Source organism: Colobus angolensis, unplaced genomic scaffold (genome assembly GCF_000951035.1).
Source record: "Colobus angolensis palliatus isolate OR3802 unplaced genomic scaffold, Cang.pa_1.0 Scaffold115, whole genome shotgun sequence".
In the NCBI taxonomy this organism is placed as follows: Eukaryota; Metazoa; Chordata; class Mammalia; order Primates; family Cercopithecidae; genus Colobus; species Colobus angolensis.
In genome coordinates this window covers 4,437,723-4,450,403 of record NW_012112586.1, presented here as the reverse complement: position 1 = coordinate 4,450,403, position 12,681 = coordinate 4,437,723, and the positions used below count along the sequence as shown (strand labels likewise).

The window sequence follows — 12,681 nt, the reverse complement described above, 5'->3', positions numbered from 1 at the left end:
AGGTGGATCACCTGAGGTCAGGAGTTCGAGACCAGCCTGGCCAACATGGTGAAACCCTGTCTCTACTGAAAATACAAAAATGAGCCGGGTGTGATGACTTGCACCTGTAATCCCAGCTACTAGGGAGGCTGAGGCAGGAGAATTGCTGGAACCTGGTAGGCGGAGGTTGCAGTGAGCTGAGATCACACCACTGCACTCCAGCCTGGGTGACAGAGCGAGACTCCATCTCAAACAAAACAAAACAAAACAAAAACCCATCGTGTTGTACACTGTAAATGTAGGCAATTTTTGCTTGCCAGGTTTTCTTTTTTCTAATCAATTGAGTTCAAACACAAAGGTGTCAGGCGCATCTTGGATCCTGACATTTCATTTGTCTTAGTTCCAGAGTGGGATCCCTGACCCTGGCTCTGAACTGCTTTCTGTCCCAAGCCTGTGAGTCGCGCATGGTGCCCCCCTGTGGACTCACAGGGCACGTTCTGAGGGCGAGCACACTCACCTCCGTGCACCATCCGCCCAGGCACCGGCCGTCTCCGCACCTGTCAGGCCCAGCTGCACACCGTCACCATTGTCCAGGAGTTCTTCTCTCCTGAAGACGTTTCCTTTGTTAAAGGCACTTTTTGTTGGTTTCTCAAGAGGTGACTTCAGAACTAGTTTTCTGTAAATATGCAGCCCTCAGATTCCACTGAAGTCTCTTTGCCTTCTGTTCATTTCACAGCATTGTGAGTGGGTTGCATTGCGTCTTTTCTGCTGAACCGCGGTTTTCCTTGCAGGCAGGGCCATGCCCTCCACGGTGTGGAGTCGTTCCCTGCGTCTCCCCTTGCGCCGTGGACCGTCAGATGGGATGAGTGTGTTCATGCCTTCTGTCATTCAGCAGAAGTGGGCAGAGTGCCAGGTCTGCCAGGCTCTGGAGACGCTACAGCGGACAGACGCTAAAGGGCCTTGTTATCATGGAGCCCATGTCCTTGTGAGGGACTGAAAGAAGAGCTGGGAGACGGGCAGGAAGCAGGCAAAGGGAAGAGTGAACAGAGAACTTTAGGACGTAATAAGTGCTGAGGAGAAAGCACAGCAGTAGACGGGACAGTGGGCGGTGGGGATGTGCTCAGGGAGGCTCCATGGTGGCATGGGCTGAACGGTAGCCCTTCCCCAAATGCCTGTGTTGAAGTCCTCGCCCCGGCGTCTCAGAATGGGAATGTATTTGGAGATAGAGGTAATCAAGTGAGAATGAGGTCTCTGGACAGGGATGTAGGGTGGGGAGGGGGAGGCTAAAAAGGGAAATTTCTTTCTTTCTTTTTTTTTTGAGACAAAGTTTCACTTTTGTTGCCCAGGCTGAAGTGCAATAGCCAATCTCGGCTCACCGCAACCTCTGCCTCCCAGGTTCAAGTGATTCCCCTGCCTCAGCCTCCCAAGTAGCTGGTATTGCAGGCACACACCACCATGCCTGGCTAATTTTTGTCTTTTTAGTAGAGGCGGGGTTTTACCATGTTGACCAGGCTGGTCTTGAACTCCTGACTTCAGGTAATTTGCCCACCTTGGCCTCCCAAAGTGCTGAGATTACAGGCGTGAGCCACTGCGCCCAGCCTAATATAGCTTTAATATAATTTTAATTTACTTTATCTCGATGTCTGGTTCTAAGGTCACCTGTTTTTTACTTGGGATTTATGGGTGTGAAGTGCATTCTCAAGACCTAGGACAGGTCACTATGCTCTATAAAACTTACTGAGTCAGGTAGGAAGCCCAGCTACTACTAGAATCTCATTTGCAGTTATAACCATGCCCAGAGACAGATGTAAATTCTGTATTATTAAACCATTTAATCTGGACAAGCACGGTGGCTCACCCCTGTAATCCCAACAGTTTGAGAGGCCAAGGTGGATGAATTGCTTGATCATAGGAGTTTCAGATGAGTATGGAAAACATAGCAAGACCCCATCACTACAAAAAGTTTTTAAAAACATTACTTGAGGATGGTGGCATGTGCCTGTAGTCCCAGCTACTAGAGAGGCTGAGGTGGGAAGATTGCTTGAGCCCAGGAAGCGATTGTTGCAGTGAGCTGAGATTGAGCCACGGCATTCCAGCCTGGGCAACCAAGTGAGACCCTGTGCTCCCTTCCCCCCGCAAAAAAAGGTTATTTAATCTTCCCCACTACCCTTATGAAGGAGATATTTTTATCTCTGTTTTACCTCAGGGGAAACAGTCAAACAGTTGGGGGAGGTTGAGATGTTGACCCAAGATGGTACAATTTGTAAGCTTCCCTTACAAATGTTATCATTTGTTGACTTTTAAAAAGTGTAAAATCTATAGAATAACTGAAAGAATGGTGCAGTGAATACCTGTGTACGCTTCACCCACATTCATCCTCCTGCTTCCTCTTCCTCTCCCCCGTCTCTCTCCATACAGATACACTCTCTTCCTCTCTCTTTCTTTTGCCAGATCATCTGAAGGAAGGTGGTTGATCACAGCACAGCTAATATTTCTCTCTGAAACTTTGCGGAACAGGTGTCCTCTCCTGCACCTGGCAAGACATGAGCACGCCTGAGAAAATTCAGTGTTAGTCAAATTACATCACTGGATATGCACGCCATGCGTAATTCCCTCAGTGTTGTATTTTTTTTTCCCCCAGGCAGGATCCACACAACAAGACCCCATCACTACAAAAAATTTTAAAAAACATTAGTTGAGGATGGTGGCATGTGCCTGTAGTCCCAGCTACTAGAGAGGCTGAGGTGGGAAGATTGCTTGAGCCCAGGAAGCGATTGTTGCATTGAGCTGAGATCACGCCACTGCACTCCAGCCTGGGCGACAGAGTGAGACAGCCTGTCTCAAAAAAAAGAAAATACTGTGAGTTGAAAATGCGTTAAATACCCGTAATCTACCAAGTATCATAGCTCAGCCTAGCTGACCTTAAATATGCTCAGAAGACTTGCATTTGCCTACAGTTGGGCAAAATCATCTAACATGAAACTATTTTATAATAAAGTGTTGAATATCTCATGGAAGATATTATTGGATACTGTACTGAAAGTGAAAAACAGAATGGTTATATTGTTGCTGAAATATGGTTTTAACTGAACATGTGTTGCTTTTGCAGCACCACGAAGTCAAAAAATCTTAAGCGGAATCATTGTGAGTCAGAGACATCCTGTTTCCCGATGACCTTTTACTCAGTGGATTTGATCCGCATCCACTGGGATCCACTGTTGATCCCCGATCCTCGCCTGAATCACTTATTACACTGGGGGTTACAGTGTGATGATTTTCTAATTCTGCTCTTCTGTCTACACTTAGTATTCACGCAGATTCTTCTGCAGAGAAGAGCCTTCCCTTTTCTTCCTCCTCCTTTTCCTCTTCCTCCTCCTCCCCTTTCCTTTCATTTCCCTCTCATCACTAGGGAATCAGGTACTTTTGAAATTTAGTGTGTTACCATCTGTTACCATCATTATTCTTTTTGAAGTTGCAAAATTGTCCTGCTGTGGTCTGTGGGATCCGCTTGAAGTTGGCTTCTGTTTCCTTTCGACCTGACATCACTGAGCTTCGAGCACTGTAGAAAGAGAACTCGCAAAATGCCTCCTGTCCGGGCAGGCGGGGCCAGGGCTGCATGCTGTGCTGTCGGCTGTCGTCTTGTGGACCAGCTGCTAGCTGCTGCCAGGCTGTGGGGTATCAGGTGCCTATCTCCAGACCTTCAGAAATGGAGTCGGCTTCGTGACTCATCGGAAGGATAAATCGTTTTCCTTTTACTTGTGTCTGCATGCCAGAGAGCTGAGTTTGGTTTTTGTGGCATTCATACTCCCTTGCCTGTGCTGGAAGGATATGGCTCCTCAGGGAAAGAGATGATGGTAATTAAAAACACATCCTCCAGGTGGTCGGCGAAGAGGTCTCAAATGAGCATTCAGAGAGGGGGGTTCTTTGTGACACTGCAATAATTGTGTCAGACAAGCGATGACAGTATCTAGTGTTTCAGAGCTTCCAAACATAGTAAGTAATTAAAATTCAGATGTATTTTGAAACGTGCTATTGAGATTGGGATATCGTTTTGGCAAGGCGTATTTTTTGTGAGGTGCCAGCAGTCCAGTTAAGCCAAGAAGTTATGCCGCCCCACACTGGCTCACCTTGCCACAGAGGCTCCTGAAGTGACTGCCTTCTGCCCCCTTTCCTCCTGTCTCCTCCAGGCGATGGATTTAGAAGTTCCAGTGTTGGCCAGGAACATCCCCGGGAATGCTGCCGTGGTGAAGCATGAAGTCACAGGGCTACTGTTTTCCAATCCTCAGGTAAAGAAAAGTTCTTTCCCTCCGTTCACCCACCTCGCCTGAATAGTTTTTCTCTGTGGTTAATGGAGAGAGTCTTTCTGTTAGCGCTTAGTATTCCTGTCCTAGCTGGAGCCCTGCAGAGAGCGTGCCATCTTCTGTTACCACCTGGGCAGCTGCCTGGGTGTGCCTCTAGCAGAAGCCTAGGGAACAGGAGCATTGAGTTCCATTCTTGATTCTGCTGCCAAGTTGCGGTACAGAGCTGGGAAAGATGCGTCACCTCTGAGGTGTTTGGATTTCTGATTTCTGACATGGGTAGTCTCAGATACAACCTTGTATTTATGGAACATCTGCTGGCTTTCAGAGGACGAGTGCTTATGTGATCGCTTTTCATTCCTTGAAACAAATGCACAAACTATGCAGGGTTCCTGCGTAAATACATGAACATATGTGTACATCAGGAAATAGAAGAAAGGGCCATGTACCTGTCCCTTGGTTCAGCTGGTTATCTGGTGACTTGTGGGGTACACATGTGTGCCATCACCTCCCAGGAGCATGGAAAGGTATTGCCCAGTGTAGGGGGCCACAGATGGTTCTGGGGATTCGTGCTCCAGGGTTTGTCTGCATCCGACACCCAGAGTGCCTCCTGCAGAGAGTGACCCTGGCCAAGTCTCCAAGCCCCACTTTGCCTTCCGGATAAGTGAAGCTTATCATAACACTTGCCTCGTAGAGTTGTGACACGCGCTGAATGCATTGATGGCAGAGCTTTAGCGGTGCGCACGACACATGCTCAGAGCTCACTAAACACCGATGTTATCAAAAGGGAAGGTGTTGGCTGGGTGCAGTGGTGCACTGGCTCACACCTGTAATCCCAGCACTTTGGGAGGCTGAGGTGGGAGGATCATTTGAGGTCACGAGTTTGAGACCAGCCTGGGCAACATGGTAAAACCCTATCTCTACTAAAAAGATTAAAAAAAAAATGCTGGTCGTGGTGCATGCCTGTAATTCCAGCTACTCGGGAGGCTGAGGCAGGATAATCACTTGAACCTGGGAGAGGGAGGTTACAGTGGACCAAGATCACGCCACTGCACTGTGTCTGGGCAACAGAGTGAGACTCTGTCTCAAAAAAAAAAAAAAGGATGGCATTGTCACTTCGTATCCCTAGTAAATAAAAATCTTTTTTTTTTTTTTTTTTTTTTTTTTGAGACAGGGTCTCACTCTGTAGCCCAGACACAGTGCAGTGGTGCAGTGGTGTGATCATGGCTTACTACAGCCTTGACCTTCTGGGCTCAAGCGATCCTTCCACCTCAGCCTCCTAAGTAGCTGGGACCACAGGCATGCGCCACCACACCTGGCTGATTTTGTTTATTTTGTGTAGAGACAGGATCTCGCTTTTTTGCCCAGGCTGGTCTCAAACTTCTGGCCTCAAGCAGCCCACCTGCTTGGCCTCCTGAAGTACTGGGATTATAGGCATGAGCAGCACGTTCAGCGAAAATTAGCTTCTTAAAAAAATATTAGCTTCTACTACTAACTGTCTTTATTAAAGCACGTATGCTATTCCAAAATCCAGAAAGCTATGCTTCAAAACCGAAAACTCAAATACTTGAATATTCAGTTTTTAAGATTTCCTGCAGCAGATGTTTCATTCAAGTTCACTTTCCCTTTCTGTAGTGTGATGACGTGTCGTGCTTTTCACTGCCTGCTTCTCACAGAGTTGTAAACAAATTCCAGCACAAACAACATGAAAGCGTCATGGGGGCAGTGGGTGATGGGGGGTGGCAAGGGGGTGGGGATAGAGATTGCAAGTCGTGAGGTATCAGCAAGTCGTCAATGAATGCACTGACCATCCCGGGAAGGGGAAGGGAATAGCAAAGGTGGGACCCAGGCATTTGTTATTGTCTACAAAAGGCGTAGGTAGCACTGAAGCCTTCTCTTTTGATAGTAATATCTAGAAGCCCAAATAATATCCGGATAGGAAGAGTTTTCAGTAGTTACTTGTTGATTCTCCAAACAAAGGCTTATTGCTTTTTACCATATTCTATATCTCTCAAAATCAACTCCAGCCAAGCTTCAGGTCAGCGAATATTAATCTCCACTCTGGCAAAGTGTTCTGGATTGTTTTTTTTTTCCATCTCCCAAAAGGCAACGTCTATTTACTTTATAGCTCAATTTCAAAAGGACCAAAGAAAGCACTCCAACTTTATCAGTGAACGTCTGAATAGCAATCCCTTATAAGTGGATATATTAGGCTGAACAGGAGAATGAAAGCAGTTTGGCTCTTCCTATTTCACACAGCCTCTTGTAAGATACTGCTTTTAATGTTTGCAGATCACTATTGTGCCTCCGATGTATTCAGGTCATTTCTGCTAGTTACGGGCTTCCTGTGAGCCATCAGACACAGCTCTGCAGCACTCAGGGAGTCTCGTTGCAGACTTATTTTGATTCCAGCGCTTTCATGTTCATTTCACAAAAGATGTTTAAAAAATCAAACTCTTCTGGTTTTATGTTGGGGGAGGCTGCGATTCTTAACACATGTTGAAAGAGTGCGCTAGACATGGATGTCGCACCTGGTTTGGTTTGGTTTCGTTTCCTTTACAGTCTCCTTCCAGGTTTACCTAGCACGGGGTAGGAGCTGTTGCTTTAAAAACAATATGCATTTTAAGTAAGTCAGGGACTATGGTTCTATGAATCTTGACTAAGAAACTCAGATGAAAGGAACCACTAGTGGGTTGCCAGTGTTGGCAAGATTAATGTTAAATATGAGGCCGGGCGCGGTGGCTCACGCCTGTAATCCCGGTACTTTAGGAGGCTGAGGTGGGTGGATTGCCAGAGGTTAGGAGTTCGAGACAAGCCTGGCAAACATGGCAAAACCCTGTCTCTACTAAAAATATGAAAATTAGCCAGGTGTGGTAGCGGGTGCCTGTAACCCTGGCTACTCAGGAGGCTGAGGCAGGAGAATCACTTGAACTTAGGAGGTGGAGGTTGCAGTGAGCCAAGATTGTGCCGAGATTGCATCAATGCACTCCAGCCTGGGTGACAGAGCTGGGTGTCTCAAAAATAAATAAATAAATAAATAAATAAGTATTTCCATATGCGTTGGAACCTGCATTCCATTTTTTAAGAAGGAATGTCCATGTCAGAGCAGCAGCCTTAGTTATGTACGCATATGGAGTATATTTTACCATGCTTGCTATTCAAATCAGTGTTAAATGTGCAGTTAGTAGTTCTGCATTCACTTTTATTTTCTAATTGAGAATGTAAAGAAACCCGGTGTAAAAAGGTGAAGTTCAACATGTTAGACTGTACGTTTAATACCCCAGTTAACTATTTTTCAAAACAGAAAACTGATTTTACATACAGTAAATACATACAGTAAATACATACAGGATGTGGGTGACTGTTAATGGGCATTCCTATTTCTTTTCATTTTGTGAATCTTTTATAAAATGGTATTAGTCAGGGTTCCCCAGAGAAACAGAACCAGTAGGAGATATATATAAATATGTGAGGAGATTTCTTATAGCAATTGGCTGACATGATAATGGAAGCCAGAAAGTTCCATTATCTGTTGTCTGCAAGCTGGAGATGCAGGAAAGCCAGTGGTGCAATTCAGTACGGGGCTAAAGGGCCCAAGAATCAGGGGTGTGAATCCAAAAGAAGGAGGTTAGCATATGGAAGAGACACCTGCACCTCTATGTTTATCAAAGCACCATTCACAATAGCCAAGGTATGGAATCAACCTAAGTGTCCATCAGCAGATGAATATATGAGGAAAATGTGGTACGTATACCCAGTGGAGTACTATTCAGCCATAAAAAAGAAGGAGCTATGTCACTTATGGCAACATGGCTGGAACTGGAGGAAATTATAGTAAGTGGAATAAGGCAGGCAAAGAAAGATGAATATCGTACATTCTTGGAGTCTGAAAGGCTGAGACTCAGGAGCTCAGGTGTCTCTGTGTGGAAGAAGATGGATGTCCCAGCTCAAGATGCAGGAAGATTTCCCTTCCTCCGCCTTTTTGTTCTATTCGGATTGAATGTGCTGGCCTGCATTGCTGAGGGTGCAGCTTCCCTCTTCAGTTCACAGATTCAAATGCTAATCTCTTCCAGAAACAGCCTCACACACACCCCCAGAAATAAGGCATCACCAGCCATCTGGACATCCCTCAGCCCAGGCACACTGACACATAAAATTAACCATCATGAAAACTAAACCAACAAAAGGAAAAGAAATGTGACCTTTTTTTTGGAACCCATAACACACATTCTGTGGGTCAGGCAGTTTTTCTGGTAACCAGGACTCTGTCCCCCTCCAGCCTTGCTGACACTTGTGTCCTACGGTGGCCTTGTGTGTGTGCCCCTGTTCCCCTCCTCCCTTCCCAGCACTTGTGACCTATAACGGCCCCGTGTATATGCGCTCCAGTGAGGGGTCACACACGTCATGCCTTTGAGGGTGGAGTGAGCTGCCTTGTATGGTAGGATCGGGGCAGTCTCACGTTCTCCTACCTGTCTGTTGCAGACCTGCAGGGCTAGCTCTGGGTCCACACACAATGTCCAGAGTCTTTGAATGAATATTCACATCTCGTCTAAGAAGGAACAGGACTGAGACACCAGCAATGGTTATAGCAGTGCATCAGTTAGCCTGGGCAGCAGCAGTGAGGTCTTTAGGGAAAGACTTCCTGACAAACAGATGTGGGCAAGGAATGAGTGGGGGGAGTGGAACACAGTGTGGCCTGTGCCGGGCAGGAGGTTCAAGCTTAGGTGTCTGGAGGGCACACAGGTGTGCAGGGGGTGAAGCGGCCTGGTCAGGCGCAACCCTAGGGACCCTGGGTCAGACATGCAGCCCTTGCTGCTGTTGAAGAGTGGCTGAAAGTCTGATTCTTATCTGGGTATTACCAATTTATACATGTAGACAACTCAGTCAAATTCTAAAATGATTCCTTTTTTTTTTTTTTTGAGATGGAGTCTGTCTCCATCCAGCCCAGGCTGGAGTGCGGTGGTGTGATCTCAGCTCCCTGCAACCTCGGCCTCCCGGGGTTCAAGCGATTATTCTGTCTCAGCTTCACGAGTAGCTGGGACAACAGGTGTGCACCACCACGCCCGCTAAGTTTTGTATTTGTAGTAAAGACAGGGTTTTACCATGTTGGCCAGGCTGGTCTTGGACCCCACGAGTAGCTAGGACAACAGGTGTGCACCACCACGCCCGCTAAGTTTTGTATTTGTAGTAAAGACAGGGTTTCACCATGTTGGCCAGGCTGGTCTTGGACCCCACGAGTAGCTGGGACAACAGGTGTGCACCACCACGCCCGCTAAGTTTTGTATTTGTAGTAAAGACAGGGTTTTACCATGTTGGCCTGCCCCACCATGCCCGCTAAGTTTTGTATTTGTAGTAAAGACAGGGTTTCACCATGTTGGCCTGCCGCACCATGCCCGCTAAATTTTGTATTTGTAGTAAAGACAGGGTTTCACCATGTTGGCCTGCCGCACCACGCCCGCTAAGTTTTGTATTTGTAGTAAAGACAGGGTTTCACCATGTTGGCCTGCCGCACCACGCCCGCTAAGTTTTGTATTTGTAGTAAAGACAGGGTTTCACCATGTTGGCCAGGCTGGTCTTGGACCCCTGATCTCATGATCCGCCCGCCTCGGCCTCCCAAAGTGCTGGGATTACAGGTGTGAGCCACTGTGCCCAGCCACAATGATTTTTAAACATGATAGGGACCTAGTTACACATTCGTGGGGAGATCTACTGCCAGCCTGTGACCTCTGCTCTGGATCAGGGATCCCCTTTTCCACTGACAGATGAGAAATGTAACTCAGGCAGAGTACACTGTGCACACCGACGACAGTGGGTTCCCCGAGGAGGACACGTCAAAGGTGACGTCTGGTGCCAGGGTCAGGGCTGCCTCTGGCCATCAGTGTTCTCTTCACTCCAGACCGAAGAGGTGTCAGCTGTCGCAGGAGGGCCTGCTGTGGGTTCGGGAGTGGAGTGGGGTTGATTCCAGGGTTGTACGGGCCAGAAAATAGGAAGGACTTGATGTGATAAAACAACAGTGGGAGGCCGGGCGCGGTGGCTCACACCTATAATCCCAGCACTTTGGGAGGCCGAGGCAGGTGGATCACTTGAGGTCAGGAGTTTGAGACTAGCCTGAGCAATATGGTGAAACCCTGTCTCCACTAAAATGCAAGAATTAGCTGGGCGTGGTGGCGGGTGCCTGTAATCCCAGCTACTCAGGAGGCTGAGGCAGGAGAATCGCTTGAGCCTGGGGGGTGGAGGTTGCAGTGAGCCGAGATCGCACCATTGCACTCCAGCCTGGGTGAGAGTGAGAGTCCATCTCAAAACAAAAACAAAAAGGTGTTTCTTTCTCTCTCTCTCTACGTGAAAATTAACGTGTGTTGGCTCCTTTCATGCACAGGCATGTTAGGCAGAAAGCTTTTATGGAGTTCTTACTATATTCCCAGCACTGAGCTAGGTCCTGGAGGTGAAGAAATGAAACAGAAAGGGTGCAAGTCCTCAGGAATGCACAGTCGGCTGTGGGTGGTGCACAGATGGCAGAGCATAGCATCAGGTAGCGTGCCCTCTGCATTGTTGGCCCATCATGAGTGACACCTGTCTTAGTCTGTTCCGGCTGTGGTAACAGAGCACCATAGACTGGGGACTTAGGCAACAAACATTTATCTCTCACAGTCCTGGAGGCTCCAATCCACGATGGGCACCTGATAGACAGCTGTCTTCTCCCTGTGTCCTCACATGGTGGAAGGGCCGAGACAGTTCTCTGGGGTCCCTTTTATAAGGACACTAATCTCGGCCAGTTGCACTGGCTCATGCCTGTAGTCCCAGCACTTTGGGAGGCCAGATTGCTTGAGCCTAGGAGTTTGGGGCCAGCCTGGCCACCATGGAGAAACCCTGTCTCTACAAAAAAAGTAAAATATTATCTAGGGGTGGTGGCAGACGCTTGTAATCCCAGCTACTCGAGAGGCTGAGATGGGAGGATCACTTGAGCCTGAGAGGTGGAGGCTACAGGGGAGCCATGAAGGCGTGGCTGTCCTCTAGCCTGGGTGACAGAGTGAGATCCTGTCTCAAAACAGTAAGTTAAACACCAATCTTTCCATCCTCATGACCCAGTCACCTCCCAAAGACCTCACCTCCTGCCGTCCCCTTGGGGGTGAGCAGTTCAGTGTATGAATTTGCAGAGACACAAACATTCACCCCACAATATGACCCCTTGTCAAATGTTCACCCTGTGATGGACATGGTTCCCGCTGCTTTACATGGATGGACTCCACGAACTCTCACAATGATGCCATGATGCCAACACCTTCATAATCACCGTTGGACCGGTGGGGGAACTGAGGCATGAAGGAAGCCCAGTTAACTAGTTTGTAAGTGTCAGAGCCAGACGCGGAGCTTCGTCACCCTGGCATGTTGTGTTATTAGTGTGAAGGGATTGCTAGGGACGTTGAGCTGGGCCTCAAAGGACGAGACTCCCTAGGCAGGGAAAGGCATTCACAGTAGCGGGAGCCACCTGGGCAAAAGTTTAGGGGTGTGAGGGTGCAATGCATTGGAAGAGTCAGGCGTAGTGCAGTGTGGGAGGTGGGTGTGAGGGTGCAATGCATTGGAAGAGTCAGGCGTAGTGCAGTGTGGGAGGTGTTAGGGAAGGAATGGCCTAAGTGAAAGGGAACTCAGATGTAAGGAGCATGGGGCATAGGGGAGTGTAGTGAGCAGAGTTCTGAGATGCCCTGTGGCCTCTGCCTCCTGATGTTCGGCTGTTATGGTAGGTTATGTGGCAAGAGGGATTTTGCAGATGTGATTAAGGTAACTAATCAGTTGACTTTGAATCAATCAAAGATATGAACTGTGTGGGCCTGACCTCGTTGTCAGAGCCTTTTAAATTTAGAATTAGAGGCCAAGGACAGAAGAATTCAGAGAGACTGGGACCTGTGGAGGGAGCCACATGGCAAGGAACTTTGGGCAGCCTCTAGGACCTGGGGGCAACCCCTGATTGACAGCCAGTGGGAGAAAGATGGCCTGGGTCCTACAACCACAGAAACTGAATTCTGCTGACAACTTTGTGAGCTTCAAGGAAGACGCCAAGCTCCAGACAGGAGCCCAGCCCAGCCCACACCTTGATCTCAGGCTCATGGGACGCTGAGCTGAAAAGTCAGCTCTGCCATGTCTGTGCCTGAATTTTGACTTGCAGAAACCATGAGACAATACATGGGTGTCATTTTAAGTCCCAAGTTTGTGGCTATTTGTTATGCAGCAATAGAAGACTAGTCCCAGAGGTGGGCATGGTGGCTCACGCCTGTAATCCCAGCATTTTGGGAGGCCGAGGCAAGCACATTGCTTGAGCTCAGGAGTTCAACAACAGCCTGGGCAACATGGCAAAGTTCTGTCTCTGCTAGAAAATAAAAGAAAGAGAGAGAGAGAGAGAGAGAGGGAG

At 47.9% G+C, this 12,681-nt stretch overlaps 1 protein-coding gene across 1 annotated transcript in view; it reads left to right on the top strand.

The window, feature by feature from the left end:
- The window catches only part of GLT1D1 (glycosyltransferase 1 domain containing 1), a 106,693-nt gene that overhangs the window by 73,555 nt on the left and 20,457 nt on the right, over positions 1-12,681 (top strand). Inside the window, exon 11 of the mRNA XM_011961258.1 lies at positions 4,167-4,265. Within this exon, the coding sequence (XP_011816648.1) occupies positions 4,167-4,265 (99 nt within the window). The remainder of the gene's footprint in view (positions 1-4,166; positions 4,266-12,681) is intronic.